Below are 19,218 nucleotides of genomic sequence, written 5' to 3' on the forward strand. Positions count from 1 at the left end.
TTAGTGAACCAAACACAGCTGCAACCTCCAACTCTAAGGAGAGAAGGGACAGATGCCCAGCAGAGCTGAGAAATGTGTGATTTCTGTATTAAACCTTCTACAGTGGCAGAAGTAGCGGAATTTTAAATAACTATAAAGATCTTACAGTATTAAGTATAAACCACAAGCATTCCTTAAAAAGCAGGCAATTACCTTTCAAATGCTTCACAAGTCCTCATTAATCCCCCCCCCCACGTTTTTTTGAGATGGTCTCACATTGTTGCCTTTGGTATGGTGCCATGGCCTCATAGCAACCTCAAACTCTTGGGCTCAAGCAATTCTCTTGCCTCAGCCGCCCAAGTAGCTGGGACTACAGGTGCCCGCCACAATACCAGGTCTCACTCTGGCTCAGACTGGTCTTGAACCTGCAAGCTCAGGCAATCTACCCTTCTCAGCCTCCCAGAATGCTAGGATTACAGGTGTGAGCTATCATACCCGGTTCATTTTGTACCATTTCTTTTTTTTTTTTTTTTCATTTTTTCATAATTTTTAATTTAGGCATTTACAATAACTTTTTTTCTTTTTTTTTTTTATTGTTGGGGATTCATTGAGGGTACAATAAGCCAGGTTACACTGATTGCAATTGTTAGGTAAAGTCCCTCTTGCAATCATGTCTTGCCCCCATAAAGTGTGACACACACCAAGGCCCCACCCACCTCCCTCCTTCCCTCTTTCTGTTTTCCCCCCCATAACCATAATTGTCATTAATTGTCCTCATATCAAAATTGAGTACATAGGATTCATGCTTCTCCATTCTTGTGATGCTTTACTAAGAATAATGTCTTCCACGTCCATCCAGGTTAATACGAAGGATGTAAAGTCTCCATTTTTTTTAATGGCTGAATAGTATTCCATGGTATACATATACCACAGCTTGTTAATCCATTCCTGGGTTGGTGGGCATTTAGGCTGTTTCCACATTTTGGCGATTGTAAATTGAGCTGCAATAAACAGTCTAGTACAAGTGTCCTTATGATAAAAGGATTTCTTTCCTTCTGGGTAGATGCCCAGTAATGGGATTGCAGGATCAAATGGGAGGTCTAGCTTGAGTGCTTTGAGGTTTCTCCATACTTCCTTCCAGAAAGGTTGTACTAGTTTGCAGTCCCACCAGCAGTGTAAAAGTGTTCCCTTCTCTCCACATCCATGCCAGCATCTGCAGTTTTGAGAATTTGTGATGTGGGCCATTCTCACTGGGGTTAGATGATATCTCAGGGTTGTTTTGATTTGCATTTCTCTAATATATAGAGATGATGAACATTTTTTCATGTGTTTGTTAGCCATTCGTCTGTCATCTTTAGAGAAAGTTCTATTCATGTCTCTTGCCCATTGATATAAGGGATTGTTGGCTTTTTTCATGCGGATTAATTTGAGTTCTCTATAGATCCTAGTTATCAAGCTTTTGTTGGATTGAAAATATGCAAATATCCTTTCCCATTGTGTAGGTTGTCTCTTTGCTTTGGTTATTGTCTCCTTAGCTGTACAGAAGCTTTTCAGTTTAATGAAGTCCCATTTGTTTATTTTTGTTGTTGTTGGAATTGCCATGGCAGTCTTCTTCATGAAGTCTTTCCCCGGGCCAATATCTTCCAGTGTTTTTCCTATGCTTTCTTGGAGGATTTTTATTGTTTCATGCCTTAAGTTTAAGTCCTTTATCCATCTTGAATCAATTTTTGTGAGTGGGGAAAGGTGTGGGTCCAGTTTCAGTCTTTTACATGTAGACATCCAGTTCTCCCAACACCATTTATTGAATAGGGAGTCTTTCCCCCAAGGTATGTTCTTGTTTGGTTTATCAAAGATTAGATGGTTGTAAAATGTTAGTTTCATTTCTTGGTTTTCAATTCGATTCCAAGTGTCTATGTCTCTGTTTTTGTGCCAGTACCATGCTGTCTTGAGCACTATGGCTTTGTAGTACAGACTAAAATCTGGTATGCTGATGCCCCCAGCTTTATTTTTGTTACAGAGAACTGCCTTAGCTATACGGGGTTTTTTCTGGTTCCATACAAAACGCAGAATCATTTTTTCCAAATCTTGAAAGTACGATGCTGGTATTTTGATAGGAATGGCACTGAATAGGTAGATTGCTTTGGGAAGTATAGACATTTTAACAATGTTGATTCTTCCCATCCATGAGCATGGTATGTTCTTCCATTTGTTAATATCCTCTGCTATTTCCCTTCTGAGGATTTCATAATTTTCTTTATAGAGGTCCTTCACCTCCTTCGTTAGGTATATTCCTAGGTATTTCATTTTCTTTGAGACTATGGTGAAGGGAGTTGTGTCCTTAATTAGCTTCTCATCCTGACTGTTATTGGTGTACACAAAGGCTACTGACTTGTGGACATTGATTTTATATCCTGAAACATTACTGTATTTTTTGATGACTTCTAGGAGTCTTGTGGTTGAGTCTTTGGGGTTCTCTAAGTATAAGATCATGTCGTCAGCAAAGAAGGAGAGTTTGACCTCCTCTGCTCTCATTTGGATTCCCTTTATTTCCTTGTCTTGCCTAATTGTATTGGCTAGAACTTCCAGCACTACGTTGAATAGTAAAGGTGACAGAGGACAACCTTGTCTGGTTCCAGTTTTAAGAGGAAAAGCTTTCAGTTTTACTCCATTCAGTAGAATATTGGCTGTGGGTTTGTCATAGATAGCTTCAATCAGTTTTAGAAATGTGCCACCTATGCCTATACTCTTCAGTGTTCTAATTAGAAAAGGATGCTGGATTTTATCAAATGCTTTTTCTGCATCTATTGAGAGGATCATGTGATCTTTATTTTTGCCTCTGTTAATATGGTGGATAACGTTTATGGACTTGCGTATGTTAAACCAGCCTTGCATCCCTGGGATGAAGCCTACTTGATCATGATGAATGACTTTTTTGATGATAAGCTGTAATCTATTGGCTAGGATTTTGTTGAGAATTTTTGCGTCTATGTTCATGAGTGAGATTGGTCTGAAATTCTCCTTTGTGTTTGGGTCTTTTCCTGGTTTTGGTATCAGGTTGATGTTTGCTTCGTAGAATATGTTGGGGAAGATTCCTTCTTCCTCAATTTTTTGGAATAATTTCTGCAGTACAGGAATAAGCTCTTCCTTGAAGGTTTGATAGAATTCTGGGGTGAAGCCATCTGGACCAGGGCATTTTTTGGTCGGAAGATTTTTTATTGTTTCTTTGATCTCAGTGCTTGAAATTGGTCTGTTCAGGAGCTCTATTTCTTCCTGGCTGAGTCTAGGGAGAGGGTGTGATTCCAAATATTGATCCATTTCTTTCACATTGTCAAATTTCTGGGCATAGAGTTTCTGGTAGTATTCAGAGATGATCTCTTGTATCTCTGTGGGATCAGTTGTTATTTCCCCTTTATCATTTCTTTTTTTTTTTTTTTTGGTTTTTTGGCCAGGGCTGGGTTTGAACCCACCACCTCCGGCATATGGGACCGGCGCCCTACTCCTTGAGCCACAGGCGCCGCCCCCTTTTATCATTTCTGATTGAGGTTACTAGAGATTTTACTTTTCTATTCCTCGTTAGTCTGGCCAATGGTTTATCTATTTTATTTATTTTTTCAAAAAACCAACTCCTTGTTTCATTAATTTTCTGAACGATTCTTTTGTTTTCAATTTCATTGATCTCTGATTTGATTTTGGAGATTTCTTTTCTTCTACTGAGTTTAGGCTTAGATTGTTCTTCTTTTTCCAATTCCATAAGATCTCTTGTGAGATTGTTGATGTGCTCTCTTTCTGTTTTTCGAATGTAGGCATCTAAAGCGATGAATTTTCCTCTCAAAACTGCTTTTGCAGTATCCCACAGGTTTTGGTAGCTTGTGTCTTCATTGTTGTTATGCTCAAGGAAGTTAATGATTTCTTGTTTTATTTCTTCCTTCACCCATCTGTTATTCAACAGAAGATTGTTTAATTTCCATGCCTTTGGGTGGGGTCGAGCATTTTTGTTAGAGTTGAGTTCCACCTTTAGTGCCTTATGGTCTGAGAAGATACAAGGTAAAATTTCAATTCTTTTGATTCTGTTGATATTTGTTTTGTGTCCCAGGATATGATCAATTTTGGAGAATGTTCCATGGGGTGATGAGAAGAATGTATATTCTTTATCTTTGGGATGGAGTGTTCTATATGCGTCTATCAAGCACCATTTTATACCATTTCAACAAAGACATTCTAGATTTGCTATAATACAGAAGTTGTCGGGGCGGTGCCTGTGGCTCAGTCGCCGGCCCCATATACCGAAGGTGGCGGGTTCAAACCTGGCCCCGGCTAAACTGCAACCAAAAAAATAGCCAGGTGTTGTGGCGGGTGCCTGTAGTCCCAGCTACTCGGGAGGCTGAGGCAAGAGAATCGCTTAAGCCCAGGAGTTGGAGGTTGCTGTGAGCTGTGTGAGGCCACGGCACTCTACCGAGAGCCATAAAGTGAGACTCTGTCTCTACAAAAAAAAATAAATAAATAAAACTACAAATAATTAGATTACATGGAACAGTTTAAACACCAGTGGGCAAGGAGAATGCTCTTAGTCACTGCATAAATTACAAACTAAAATAGAATAACAGGTGACCACCCATTCTATAGCATTTCATAGACATGTAAGGAATGGGAAAAGAGAGAGACACAACTGTTTTCAATACTTACATTAATAGCCACTGGCCATGACCAGAATACTTTTAGAAATAATTACACAATGGCAATACTGAATGCTTTATGGTATTTCTTGGTGAAATTCAGCACAACAATGTGGCATTGATAGTGATATAATTATAACAGATCCTTGAAAACTGTGTATCAACACAAAGCTTATTTTGTCAATTTTCTCTTATGAGAGGGGTTTTACCATGGTAATAAATAGACTAGCTTTATAGGGAACTTTACTTTAAGAGATGAAGACAAGCAATATACAATTTTAATTCAATCCCTATTAAAGCTCCACTATCATACTTTAAAGATCTTGAAAAAATACCTCGTTTTATATGAAATCAGGAAAAACCTCAAATAGCCAAGACATTACTCAGAAATAAAAACAAAGCAGGAAGAATCACACTACTGGACCTCAAACTAAACTATAAATCGATAGTAATCAAAACAGCATGGTCCTGGCACAAAAACAGAGAGGTAGATGTATGGAACAGAATAGAGAATCAAGAGATTAACCCAGCTACTTACTGTTATTTGATCTTTGACAAGCCAATTAAAAACATTCAGTGGGGAAAAGATTCCCTATTTAACAGATGGTGCTGGGTGAACTGGCTGGCAACCTGTAAAAGACTGAAACTGGACCCAAACCTTTCACCATTAACTAAGATAGACTCTCACTGGATTAAAGATTTAAACCTAAGACATGAAACTATAAAAATACTAGAAGAAAGTGCAGGGAAAATACTTGAAGAAATCGGCCTGTGAGAATATTTTATGAGGAGGACCCCCCTGAGCAATTGAAGCAACACTGAAAATACATTACTGGGACCTGATCAAACTAAAAAGCTTCTGCATAGCAAAGAACACAGTAAGTAAAGCAAGCAGACAGCCCTCTGAATGGGAGAAGATATTTGCAGGTTATGTCTCCAACAAAGGTTTAATAACCAGAATCCACAGAGAACTCAAATGTATTAGCAAGAAAAGAACAAGTGATCCCATTTCAGGGTGGGCAAGGGACTTGAAGAGAAACTTCTCTGAAGATGACAGGTGCATGGCATACAGACATATGAAAAAGTGCTCATTATATCCTTAATCATCAGAGAAATGCAAATCAAAACTACTTTGAGATATCATCTAACTCCAGTAAGATTAGCCCACATGACAAAATCCCAAAACTACAGATGTTGGCGTGGATGTGGAGAGAAGGAACACTTCTATAATGCTGGTGGGAATGCAAACATTGTTCCTTTTGGAAAGATGTTTGAAGAACACTTAGGTATCTAAAAATAGACCTGCCATTCGATCCTATAATTCCTCTACTAGGTATATATCCAAAAGACCAAAAATCACATTATAACAAAGATATTTGTACCAGACTGTTTACTGTAGCCCAATTCATAAGTGCTAAGTCATGGAAGAAGCCCAAGTGCCCATTGACCCATGAATGGATTAATAAATTGTGGTGTATGTACACCATGGAATATTATGCAGCCTTAAAGAAAGATGGAGACTTTACCTCTTTCATGTTTACATGGATGGAGCTGGAACATATTCTTCTTAGCAAAGTATCTCAAGAATGGAAGAAAAAGTATCCAATGTACTCAGCCCTACTATGAAACCAATTTATAGCTTTCCTATGAAAGCTATAACCCAATTATAGCCCAAGAAGAACGGGAAAGGGGAGAGAAAAGAGAGGGAAGGAGGCAGGATAGATGGACGGAGAGTAATTGGTGCATCTTACAAGGGTATGTGCGAAATTTACTAAGTGTAGAATATAAATAAATGTCTTAACACAATAACTAAGAAAATGCCATGAAGGCTATGTTAACCAGTTTGATGGAAATATTTCAAATTGTATATAAAACCAGCACATTGTACCCCATAATTGCATTAATGTACACAGTTATGAATTAATTAAAAAGAAAATGAAGACAATTTTAAGTATTTAAAAAAGGCTTCAAATATTTACTAATAGTACTTTTGTAAATGTATGTGACTGAAACCTTTGAGGGAAGCCACATTCAGTCACCTTGACTCTACAGAGATATTGAGGGACAGCATTCTTTCTAGAAAGTCAACCCCCTTTCAACACCTTCATACCATTCTGGGCCTCTATGACGGCAGGTTCCACTTTATCAAGATCTTCTTTGACACTCATTTGCTTGTCTGCAATTACTTCCTGCTGCTTATGCAGCTGTTCCTGAATTTCTTGGCTCATGACCTAGAAAGGAAGAATAACGTAAGTATGATTAAACACTGGTTAATTTGCCAAGTGAATCCTAATCAACACTCTTTACATGTGTTGGCAGTGTTCTCCTAAACAACTCTGCCAACACACATACACACACCTGTTAAACTCTGACTACCACTCAAACTAAATTTCCTACTCTCTCATTAGAGACTAAAAGTGTTCAGTCCATACACACCACAGTTCCCTGAAATCAAAGAAAGACAGTACCTTCTTCTTTTCAGCCTCCTGTTGGTCTTTCACCATCTTTTTCAGCTTGTCATTGGCTGCTGCATTCTTTACCTCAAGCTCTTGGCTCTTTATCCTCAGGTCACGGCGCAGTTCTTCTACCTAAAGAGCAAAATCCACATTAGTAAAGTAGAAATGTGTGGAAATTACCTTGAAAGGGGTCCTCCCTCATGCAACGGAATGGGTGCTCAAGGTATACCTGGTCAACTGTCTCCTTGATCTTTCGGAGCCCGACATTCAAGTGCATCTGCTGCTCCTCTAGCTCACTCCGTTTCTCGTGGAATAGGTTGGCATAGTGGTTGATGAAGTCCAGGTAGTGGCGGGGTGTGATGGCCATCGTTCTGCCTCCTCGCTTTGCCAGCCGAGCATTAGCCTTTCAGAAAATAAAGTTAAATCTTTTCACTCTTCAGGAAAATGAAACTGAACCTCAAAAAACTCTTACCTATTCTGCCGTGGCAGACCACAGTGTGATGTGGTAGAAGGAACCAAGCCCTCAGAAGCCAGAACACTCGAGCTGGGCCTTAGTTTAACCAATCTGTACTCACAAGTAGCCCCTGAGCCTCTAAGCTTCTCAAAGCCTTAAACTTCTCTACACTGAGGTTGGTGATTATGCCAACCTTAGAGATGTTCTTTATATGAAAAGGCTCTGTAAATTGCTAATTACTATGTAAATGTAACTAACATTATGCCTGCTTCTATACTTTTTTTGGTCCACATTTTTATTTTTGAGACAGTCTTACTTTGACACTTTTGGTAGAGTGCCATGGCATCATAGCTCACAGCAACCTCAAACTCTGGGCTCAAGTGATTCTATTGCTGCAGCCTCCCAAGTAGCTGGGACTACAGATGCCTGCCACAGCTATTTTTAGAGATGGGCTCTCGCTCTTGCTCAGGTTGGTCTCAAACCTGTGAGCTCAGGCAATCCACCCGCCTCAGCCTCCCAGTGTTAGGATTATAGGCGTGAGCCATGGCACCTGGCCCACATTTTTTTTTTTTTTTTGAGACAGGGTCTCTCTCTGTTGCCCTAGCTAGAATACAGCAGCATCATAATAGCTCAAACCCTGGGCTCAAGCAATTCTCTTGCCTCAGCCTCCCTAGTAGCTTAGTAACTGGAACTACAAGCATGTGCCACCCTGCCCAGCTAATTTTTTATTTTTTGTAGAGATGGGATCTCACTCTTATTCAGGCTGGTCTCAAACTCCTGACCACAAGGGATCCTCCTGCCTCAGTCTCCCAGAGGGCTAGGATTACAGGTATGAGCCACCACACTTGGCCATATTGCTTATTTTCAATGGATACTAAAGTAAGAAACAACACAAGCAAGAGAGGGGCAAGGGCAGCTTTATGTGATAAAGCTCTGGTCTGGTTCTCTCTGGCTAGAAGGAAGATGTATGAAGCAGGACAATGGTTGGACTACCAAAGGAAACCAGAGCTGGACTATACTCTAGGGGCAATAGAGACAGTCTGCCTGAGCACTGGGAAATAGGACACCCACAAGCTCAAAGTGGGTTTTACAAAGCTTTTCTGGGAGGCAGGAGTAGATGGACCAGTAGCCAAACCCTACCTGCTGCATGTTTCTGTAATGAAATTTCACTGGCAAAAGCCACACCCATTCGCTTACATATATGGTCTTTGGAGGTTTTGCACTACAACGGAAGTGCTAAGAAGTTGTACTAAGACCTTTCTGGTCTACAAAGTTTAAAACAGTCACAGTCTGACCCTTTAAAGAGAAAGTATGCTGATCTCTAGTTTAGAGAATAGAACAAAGATCTGAACACATAGTGGCAGTAGGAACAGAAAGGCAGAGACGATTGCTTTAAAGTAAAGCATTAACTGCGTATGGTGGCTCATGCCTGTAATCCCAGCAATTTGAAAGGCTGAGACAGGAGGAAGGCTTGAGGCTAGGAGTTTGAGGTTAGCTTGAGCAACACAGTGGGACCTCACTATCCAAAAAAAAAAAAAAAAAAAAAGAAAAAATTAGTTGGGCATGCTTGTAGTCCCAGTTACTCAGGACTACTAAGGAAGGAGGAATGCTTAAGCTCAAGAGTTTGAGGTTGCAGTGAGCTATGATCACACCAGTGCAATTCAGCCTGGGCAACAGAGAAAGACCTTGTTTCACACACACAAAAAATAAATAAATAAATAAAGGGTGGCACCTGTGGCTCAGTGAATAAGGCGCCAGCCCCATATACCGAGGGTGGCAGGTTCGAACCCAGCCCTGGCCAAACTGCAACAAAAGAATAGCTGGTCGTTGTGGTGGGTGCCTGTAGTCCCAGCTACTTGGGAGGCTGAGGCAGGAGAATCGCCTAAAGCCCAGGAGTTGGAGGTTGCTGTGAGCTGTGACGCCAAGCACTCTATCGAGGGCGACAGAGTGAGACTGTCTCTACCAAAGAAAAAAGGGTTATAGATGGCTCTACAATCTTCAGACTAGTGATAAGAATGAAATGTCATCAAATCATTAAACAGATAAGAAAATTAGAAGTAAGAATTTCTTTTGCAGTAATAGTATAATGTCAAATAAAAAGTACCATAGTTTAATTTTCTATCAATTTTTTTACATTAGCATTTTGGTTAGTTTTGCTTTTTTACATATTGATCTAAAACTGAACCCACCTGGTGAAGAGTCTGATGAACAAACACACAGCTGTTTACAATAGCTTCCCGATGTGATGGCGGCTGTGGCAGTTTATCATACACGACCGGCATGTAATCCGGCACGATATAATTTGGCTTCTCTAGATCCATTTTACTTGTGAATTCCTTGCCAACTTGATACAGTGCTTCAGTGGACCAGTCACCAAACCAATTCAACACACACCTGAAAATTATGCCACATTTCAGAAGAGCTACCAAGAGTAGGGTTTTCCCCCTTGGGAGGACACTGTTCTGACTCAGGGGATGGCAGGGTACCTGTTGAAAAGCGCTGGTGAAGTGGCTGCCCGGTCCTTGAGCCCCTCTGAGGATGGGTTCATGGTGAACACAACATGGAGGTTGCGGATGACCTGGCTGGTGAACCACTTATAGAGCTCCTCATGGGAGTCTAGCATCAGACCTTCCTTCTGTGCCCCCTCCTTACACTGAGTCATCAATGTGGCATACTCATCTCCTTCAAAGAGACCAGGGACCTACGGAAGCAGCATATTGCTGTGATTCACTGATACTGGTATCACATGTAATATGCTGCAACATGTCACTTAATTACCTCTCCGTTGGCCAGAAGAGTATTCATTCGCTCTAGGAATCCAGAATCTAATACATTGGATTCATCCATTATAAATGCTATCTTTTCATTTTTGCAGCCAGAACGTCTCAATACTGTCCGAAGATCTTCATCAAAGTCTTCTCCTGTGTACTTTCTGTGGACCTATAGAAGCAGTTGGACCCATTCTCATCAGTGAGCTATGTGCACACATCAAGAATCTATTGCTGAGATTAAGAAGCTACCGACCAAACCTACCTTAATCTGGTAGACACTTAAACCATTCATCCAGGCAACAAACCGTGACAGGGTAGTTTTTCCTGCTCCACTAACACCAATCAGAAGTAAGTGGCCTTGAGGTTGACGGAATATTCTGAAACATTACCAGAACTGATAAATTTTAAGGCTTATATGCCTCATTCCCCTTTTGACACTCAAGTGCTAAAGTTTTTAGGACTGTGTCTATATTTTGAATATGTATTAACTTGAATTTGTTATTAAACATTTGCTGAGCTACTATTATTTGCCAGATCTAGTAGAAATGCAAAGATCAAGAAGACATGGTCCTGCCCACTGAATTCTCTGATGAAAAAAGAGATGGACCCAGTTCTAGCAGACCTGTAACTATGATAGGTAGATAGTGCTGAGGGAGGAAAAATGAAGTTTTGCTTGAGATCAAAGCTTAGGACACTTAAGTTGAACTTTGAAGAGAAAGGGGAAGCTGCTCGGCAGAGAAGATTAAAGTGCAAGAGCAGGAGGATGCACAGGCCCATCCACACACCACACACCAATTCGAAAGCAGCTTAGGCTGCAACAACAAAAAAGCCCACCTGTCAATCCTGAGCACATGGTCTAGTACTTCATTAAACAGGACCAGAGGAACATCAAGTTCTTCTTCATAGAAAACTTTTAGCCTAGCTTTGACATAATCTCTTAACTCTTCTTGGTCTACAGGGATGTAATCCTACAAAAAAAAAAAAAAAAAAGGTAATACACAAATTACTTAGGAAAAAAATGACCTTAGTTATTACACATAAGTCAACCGTATTTCCATGTACTATAAACTGTTGAAAAACCCAGCAAAAAAAGATACCATTTACAACATAGCAACACAAATATAAATTAGCTAAGAATGCATCTAAAAGCATAAGAAATTTTTATAGAGAAAGCTGAACTTTGAAAATCAGAATCAGAGAAGACCTAAATATGAGACAGACTGTGATCACTGAGCAAAAACCACACTATTATTTTTTATTTTTTTATTGTTGGGGATTCATTGAGGGTACAATAAGCCAGGTTACACTGATTGCAATTGTTAGGTAAAGTCCCTCTTGCAATCATGTCTTGCCCCCATAAAGAAAAACCACGCTATTATTAAAAGTCAGTTCCATCTTAGTAAAGTATCTTAAGAATGGAAAAAAAAGGTATCCAATGTACTCAATACTACTATGAAATCAATATATAACCACCTACACACTCATATGAATGGCAACCCATAACTATAGTCCAGAAAGTAGAAGGGAAAAGGAGAGAGAGGGGGAATATGGGAGAAGGGAGAGTATTTGGGGGGACCTCACCTAATGTACATGATCCAATGGTACATTTCAAAACTATTATGAAATGAATATAATTGTGATGGATGTTACTTAGTTCAATGTAAACATTTTACACTGTATATCAAAGCAGTACACTGAACTCCATAAATGCATCAATGTACACAGTTATGACTTAATAAAAAAGAAAAAAGAGGGTGGCGCCTGTGGCTCAACGGAGTAGGGCGCCAGCCCCAAATGCTGGAGGTGGCGGGTTCAAACCCAGCCCCCGCCAAAAACTGCAAAAAAAAAAAAATCAGTTCTACCCATACTGATACATAGGTTTAAGTAGTCCCTATCAAAATCTCAGTAGTATTAATGTACACAGCTATGATTTAATTAAAAAAAAAAAAAAGAAAAAAAAACGATTCTACTAAAAAATCTCAGTGGTGAACGGTGGGTATTGTCTTGGTGTAATTTGACAAGCCAATTCTAAATTTTCTCTGGAAGAGGAAAGAAGCAGCAATGTGAAAGCCTGTCCTATCAACAGACTTATCACAGGTCCATGTGGCTGTGGCACAGAAAGTGACAAACAGATCAATAGGACAAAGCCTTTAAATGGACCCAAGCACATAGGGAAGCCTGCAATGACAAAGTAACACCGCAGAGTAAAGAGATGTATAATAAACAGTGCTGAGATAGACACCCACAGGAAAAAACTGCAAGTGAACCCATAGTTCATTCCATATACACGCTAATTAGAAATGGACTAAGAACATTCGTTCTTCAAAAGTCCTATAAAGAGAGTGAAGAGATAAGCCACTGTGAGATGTTTCTTATAGGAGAGAAAGGATGGATATCTAGAGTGTAGAATATACAGAAAATTCTAGTAACACTGAATAAACTTTCTTTTTAAAAAAATTTTTTTTTTTTGCAGTTTTAGCTGGGGCTGGGCTTCAACCTGCCACCCCCGTTATTTGGGGCCAGTGCCCTACTCCTTGAGCCACAGGTGCTGCCCTGAACAAACTTTCCTTGCTATTTCTAGCTTCTAAGGCTCTCAGACATGATAAACCTTTTTTTTTTTTTTGTAGAGACAGAGTCTTACTCTATGGCCCTTGGTAGAGTGCCGTTGCGTCACACTGCTCACAGCAACCTCCTACCCCTGGGCTCAAGTGATCCTCTTGCCTCAGCCTCCTGAGTAGCTGGGACTATAGGCACCTGCCACAACACCTTTTTTTCTTTTTTTTTGAGACAGCACCTGGCTCTTATTCAGGCTGGTCTCAAACTCCTGAGCTCAAGCAATCCAGAGTGCTAGAATTACAGGTCTGAGTCATTGTGCCCGGCCTCAAGTACCTTTTGATCTCTAAAGTCTTCTGAATGAAATGCATCATCAAGATTCTAACTTAGTAACTTCCCCATCTTTTTCAGAAATAGGACAACTCACAGCTATGCTGGAAATGTCAGCTCCATCTAGTATTTTAGTGTATAAAATATTTTCACACAAATTATTCACAACTGCTCCATATTCATCACAAGGAAAGTGAAAGCAAATCTATGAAGCAAAATGTCTTTCTCTGCAGACATGTGGAAGCAACATCTTCCAAAGCCAGAAATCCATTCATTGCCCTTGGAGTAGCCATCGGGCAGAAGAATCACGGTACTGGCACCTATACTCCTCGAATTTTATGCTCTAAATTTCCATGATTGTAAATTTTTAGTGCCTCATTGCTGAAACCACAGCTTCATTCACAGTGCACTTTAGATTTTTTTTTTTTTAAGAGACAGAGTCTTACTCTGTCGTCCTCGGTAGAGTGTTGTGGTGTCATAGCTCACAGCAACCTCCAACTCTTGGGCTTAGGCGATTCTCTTGCCTCAGCTTCCCGAGTAGCTGGGACTACAGGTGCCCGCCACAACGCCCGGCTAAGGGCAAAGATTTATTAATTAGGAGATAATTCTAAGAAAAGGATAGAAGAAAAGGAAATGTTTCTGAAACAATGCAAATTTGTTATTACCTTTGATAACCAGTTGCTATACAAGATTGGCCGGCTCATTGCTTTCTCTTTGTCTATGTTAGGAAAGTGCTTCAGAGCAACCATGTCAATATTTTCGTCAGTCCAACGCCTCTCCTCATCCTCCACAAGTCTGTTCGGAAGGAGAGCAGCCAAGTATTAGAGTAAACAGAGGCCATGGGGAGAGAGCACCATGTTGGTGGGTGTTATGGGTGACTCGAGGGCTGCATTATTACACATTTTCCTTTTCTACTAATGGAAGAACCAAAAAGCTGAACTCACAACAATTTAAGCAATCTGAAATTTTGATATTAAATATACAAAAACTCTCAGAACTATGGCATCTTGGCAATTAAAAACTCCTCTAAAAATGTTTAATTATATTGATTTAAAAAATGAAAATATAATTCTGGTTTCTAAGTTTGCTTAATGTAAATGCTCCAAATATTATGGGGGCATTAAGGGAACAAAAACAGGAAACTGCAATATGGAAATTTTGGAGATACAGGGCTTATAAAGAAAACCAAAAAGCAAACAGACAAGACTGTAACTGTACTGACACATGGGGGTATCTTCTGAGAAGGTGACAATATGAATGAATGACTATGCAGGCTACCATGTGAAGGTCCAATAAAGACAGCTACAGGGTTCCTGAAGCCAAGATGAACTTGCAAGCATAACTGTTATTGCTACATTTGAATCTAACTAAATTTCCTCTGCTACTTATAGGAAATCTGTAAAAAGTATATTGTGGCTCAGTTTTTTTTCTTTTTGAGACAGAGTCTCACTATGTAGCCCTTGGTAGAGTGCCGTGGCATCACAGTTCATGGCAACCTCAAAAACTCCTAGGCTTAAGCTAGTCTCTTGCCTCAGACTCCCAAGTAGCTGGGACGATAGGTGCCTGCCACAACATTGGCTATTTTTAGAGCCAGGGTCTTGCGCTTGCTCAGGCTGGTCTTGAACTCGTGAACTCAGGCAATCCATCTGCCTCGGCCTCCCAGAGTGCTAGATTACAGGCGTGAGCCACTGTGCCTGGCCTGTGGCTCAGTGTTTTTTTTTTTTTTTGTAGAGACAGAGAGTCTCACTTTTTCGCCCTTGGTAGAGTGCCGTGGCATCACAGCTCACAGCAACCTCTAACTCCTGGGCTTAGACGATTCTCTTGCCTCAGCCTCCCGAGTAGCTGGGACTACAGGCGCCTGCCACACCACCTGGCTATTTTTTTTGCAGTTTGGCCAGGGCTGGGTTCAAACCTACTATATATACCGAACCCCCTCGGTACATGGGGCCAGCACCCTACCCACTGAGCCACAGGGTGGCGTGTGGCTTAATTTTTTTCTCTGTCTTAATTTTCTTTTTAGTCAACATTACTGATATAATTTACGTACAATAAACTATGTCCATTTAAGTGCATAGTTTATGAGTTTTGACAATTATATACCTATGTAACAAAATATAATCCAGACAGTCCTATCCATCAGTCATCCCAAAAACTTCCTCATGCCCCTAGGCAGTTTGATTCTCTCCTCTACCCTGGCCACAGGCAATCACTGATGTGCATTGTCATTATAGATGAGTTTGTATTTTCCAGAATTTCAGATAAAATGAAAGCATAAAGTGTCATTATTTTATATATATTTATATTTAACGTATGGAGACTGAAGTGATTTTCCATTTTGTGGGAGATCCACTATGTGACTTTTATTTCTTAGGTCTTCAGAAACAAGTTAAAATGATTACCCATTCTCATAGCTCTTTTTTCATGGACTTCAATGACATCTGCTAGTAAAAGGGAAGAAATTTCTTAAAATTTATATCAGTCAAAAATTTTTAAGTCAATCTGAGATAAAAAAGTGATAAAATTCTCTCTCTATATATATAATCAATGACTCAGAAAATATATTCTTTATAAAAAATTGCCCAAAGCAGTCCGAGTGATAGATATAATATTTTTGCTAAAAGAGTTTTGTCTCTACTGTTAGGTGGAGACAATTCAGTTACTAACATGAACCCAGAAGAAAGGACTATTTCAAAAACTGAAATATTAGAATCTACTGTTGCCTGCTTGTATAAGTATCAAGATAACTCAGTATTTCTTTGAAAAGTTTTTAGCCACTATAAGGAAATAAACACCTAAACCTACATCTATTTAATACTCCATTTTAATCAGAAAAACTGAGGAAAAATGGCCCAAGTTCTAAGGGATTTGAGTTATTATTAGTTTCTCAAAATCATGCAACATACCAAATAGTTCAATTATCAGAGAGGAAATAGGGAATAAAGGGCCAATAAATCTATGATATCATTAAATTTTAATAACTTTTTTGGAATATAATCCACATACTATAAAGCTTACCAATTTAAAGTGTACAATTCAATAGTTTTTAGTACATTCACATAGTAAGGCAACCATCAACCACTATCCGACTTTAGAATGTTTTCTATTATTCCAAAAAAAAAAAAATCATACCATTATATTTTAGATGCATCTAAAAAGGAAAAGTTCTCCTAAAACCTTCACCTCTATTAACATCAAAAATAAAATTAACCATGGAAAAAACTGAGAGAAACTATTGCTATTTTCTATAGAAATATGAGCTATGGTTATAGTTATCAAGAATAAATAAGCAGAATACATTTTTTGTTTTCTGAGACAGAGTTTTATTATGTCGCCCTCGGTAGAGTGCCATAGCGTCACAGCTCACAGCAACCTCCAACTTTTGGGCTTAAGCGATTCTCTTGCCTCAGCCTGGGACACAGGAGACGGCCACCATACTGGCTATTTTATTATTGCAGTTGTCACTATTGTTGTTTTTTAGCTGGCCTTGGCTGGGTTTGAACCCACCACCCTCAGTGTATGTGGCTGGTGCCTTAATCACTGTGCTATGGGTGCCAAGCCAACAGAATACACTTTTACACTCTTCTAAAATATATTTTAGGCTTGGCGCCTCCATGGCTCAGTTTTTTCATTAAAAAAGAGTGAGTAGGGTGGTGCTTGTGGCTCAGTGAGTAGGGCATGGGCCCCATATACTGAGGGTATTGAGTTAAAACCTGGCCCCAGCCAAACTGCAACAAAAAAATAGCCAGCCGTTGTGGCGGGTGCCTGTAGTCCCAGCTGCTTGGGAGCCTGAGGCAAGAGAATCACCTAAGCCCAAGAGCTGGAGGTTGCTGTGAGCTGTAATGCCATAGCACTCTACCGAGGGCGACAAAGTGAAACTCTTGTCTCTAAAAAAAAAAGAGGGAGTAAAGGTAGCTCACAACCCCCCAACTCTCCCAAAAGAACTTTTATAAACAGAACTCTAATATGTAATAAAAACAGGGTTTGGGCGGCACCTGTGGCTCAAAGGAGTAGGGTACCCGCCCCATATGCCCGAGGTGGTGGGTTCAAACCCAGCTCCGGCCAGAAACTGCAAAAAGAAAAAAAAAAAAGGGGGCTCAATAGTCTGTCAAGCCTCATTCATTTCTTGCAGCAGCTCTTTGTGAGGTACATAGGTGAAACCCAGGAACTCCATAAAGTCTGGTCTGAAAACCAGTGATGTACAACTAGGCAATATTCTGAAATTCTCTGTGTAGCACAGACCAGAAAAGTTGCCGGAATAACTGGTCCAGAGGCACAATTGCCAAACACATATTTCTTAGCCTGGAGAGAACCACTGTCTTAACATCTTCTGGGAGAATATCTATTAACTAACTGTACCAACTACCTAAAACTGAGACTACAAATGGCCAGAGGAATTTGTCCCATGAGGACCATATCTCCTGTAGATGGGCTATCTCCTAGAGTGGCACACTCCCACTCCCTCAGGAGTGAGGACCCCTGCCCTGCCATCACAAGCCCTCCCCTACCCACCTCCTGCTCTGCAGCTCCTCCTGCTGTTCTGAGTAACCTGGTTCATAGGCAGAGCATTGCTCCAGATAACTTGCTGCATTAAGGCCAAGCCTGGTGGCTCACTTGGTAATCCTAGAACTCTGGGAGGCTGAGGCAGGTGAACTGCTTGATCTCAGGAGTTTGAAATCAGCCTGAGCAAGAGTGAGACCCACTGGGTACTGTGGTGGGCGCCTGTAGTCCCAGCTACTTGGGAGGCTGAGGCAAGAGAATCGCTTAAGCCCAAGAGTTTGAGGTAGCTATGAGCTATGATACCATGGCACTCTACCCGGGGTAACAAAGTAAGACTCTGTCTCAAAAACAAACAAACAAACAAACAAACAAACAAACAAACAAGGCCGGGCATGGTGGCTCACACCTGTAATTCCAGCAGCTTGGGAAGCCAAAGTGGGCAGATCTCCTTAGCTCAGGAGTTTGAGACCAGCCTGGGCTAGAGCAAGACCCCATTTCTTTTATTTACTTATTTTTTTGAGACAGAGTCTCACTATGTGGCCCTGGGTAGAATGCCGTTGCGTCACAGCTCACGACAACCTCAAATTCTTGGGCTTAAGCGATTCTTTTGCCTCAGCCTCCCAAGTAGCTGGGACTACAGGTACCCGCCACAACGCTTGGCTATCAAGACCCCAGATAGCCAGGCATTGTGGCGAGTGTCTTAAATCCCAGCTACTAGGGAGGCTGAGGCAAGAAAATTGCTTGAGCCCAAGAATTAGAGGTTGCTGTGAGCTATGACACCAGGGCACTAGGCTGGAGGCGCTAAAGTGAGATTCTATCTCAAAAACAAACAAAAAAAACTGCTGCATTAAACAGTAAATCGAGATTTAGTGTTCATTTGAAGTTTGGAGTTAAAACACATAAATTTAACTAGTCACTAACGTAAAAATGAGCCCAAAATATAATGAAGAACTATAATACTAAAATAGGTGAAATTAAATATATAAGAAAAATGAAAAATTAATAATTTTATTGTAAAACAAAGATTGTACCGAACTATGAAGAATGCAAGAAAAGGTACTAATAAAAAAAAGGTCAATTAATCTTGGAGATTCCTTGAGAAGTAAAAAGACTGTTGTTTACTGTGAGACTGTGACTGAAACCACAAAACCTTCTAGCAACGCTGATCGTTTGGCCACCAGTAATTCCTTCTCCTAAGGATTAATCACTTAAGTAGAAAACTGAAGTGGCAAGAATTGATGCAAGTGGCCAACAAAATAAAAAGATACAGATCCCAGAGATACAGCTGCAAACCCTGTGATGAGAGTACAGACTGAGAATAAGGAAGAGGAGTGGTGGTTATGGAAACCACACACTAAGTAATTGTTGGAAGGCGTCTTCATTCACTAGTGAACCGTGCTCTGTTGTTACCTTGCATTGTCCTACTAGACAGTAAAGAGCCACACCTAAGTAACCAAACAGTGGCAGGCATTCCCAGCGCACTGCAGCCCTGTCATATTGGGGGT

At 40.3% G+C, this 19,218-nt stretch overlaps 1 protein-coding gene across 1 annotated transcript in view; it reads right to left on the bottom strand.

The window, feature by feature from the left end:
• Positions 1 to 19,218, bottom strand: part of DYNC1H1 (dynein cytoplasmic 1 heavy chain 1) — a 101,418-nt gene that overhangs the window by 19,658 nt on the left and 62,542 nt on the right. The window contains exons 43-51 of the mRNA XM_053603869.1: positions 13,882 to 14,011; positions 11,168 to 11,301; positions 10,596 to 10,710; positions 10,341 to 10,502; positions 10,049 to 10,263; positions 9,752 to 9,956; positions 7,338 to 7,511; positions 7,121 to 7,240; positions 6,763 to 6,883 (exon numbers count right to left, since the gene is read on the bottom strand). Coding sequence (XP_053459844.1) covers positions 6,763 to 6,883; positions 7,121 to 7,240; positions 7,338 to 7,511; positions 9,752 to 9,956; positions 10,049 to 10,263; positions 10,341 to 10,502; positions 10,596 to 10,710; positions 11,168 to 11,301; positions 13,882 to 14,011 — 1,376 coding nt within the window. The remainder of the gene's footprint in view (positions 1 to 6,762; positions 6,884 to 7,120; positions 7,241 to 7,337; positions 7,512 to 9,751; positions 9,957 to 10,048; positions 10,264 to 10,340; positions 10,503 to 10,595; positions 10,711 to 11,167; positions 11,302 to 13,881; positions 14,012 to 19,218) is intronic.

The sequence above is a fragment of the Nycticebus coucang genome, chromosome 9 (genome assembly GCF_027406575.1).
Source record: "Nycticebus coucang isolate mNycCou1 chromosome 9, mNycCou1.pri, whole genome shotgun sequence".
Taxonomy (NCBI): Eukaryota; Metazoa; Chordata; class Mammalia; order Primates; family Lorisidae; genus Nycticebus; species Nycticebus coucang.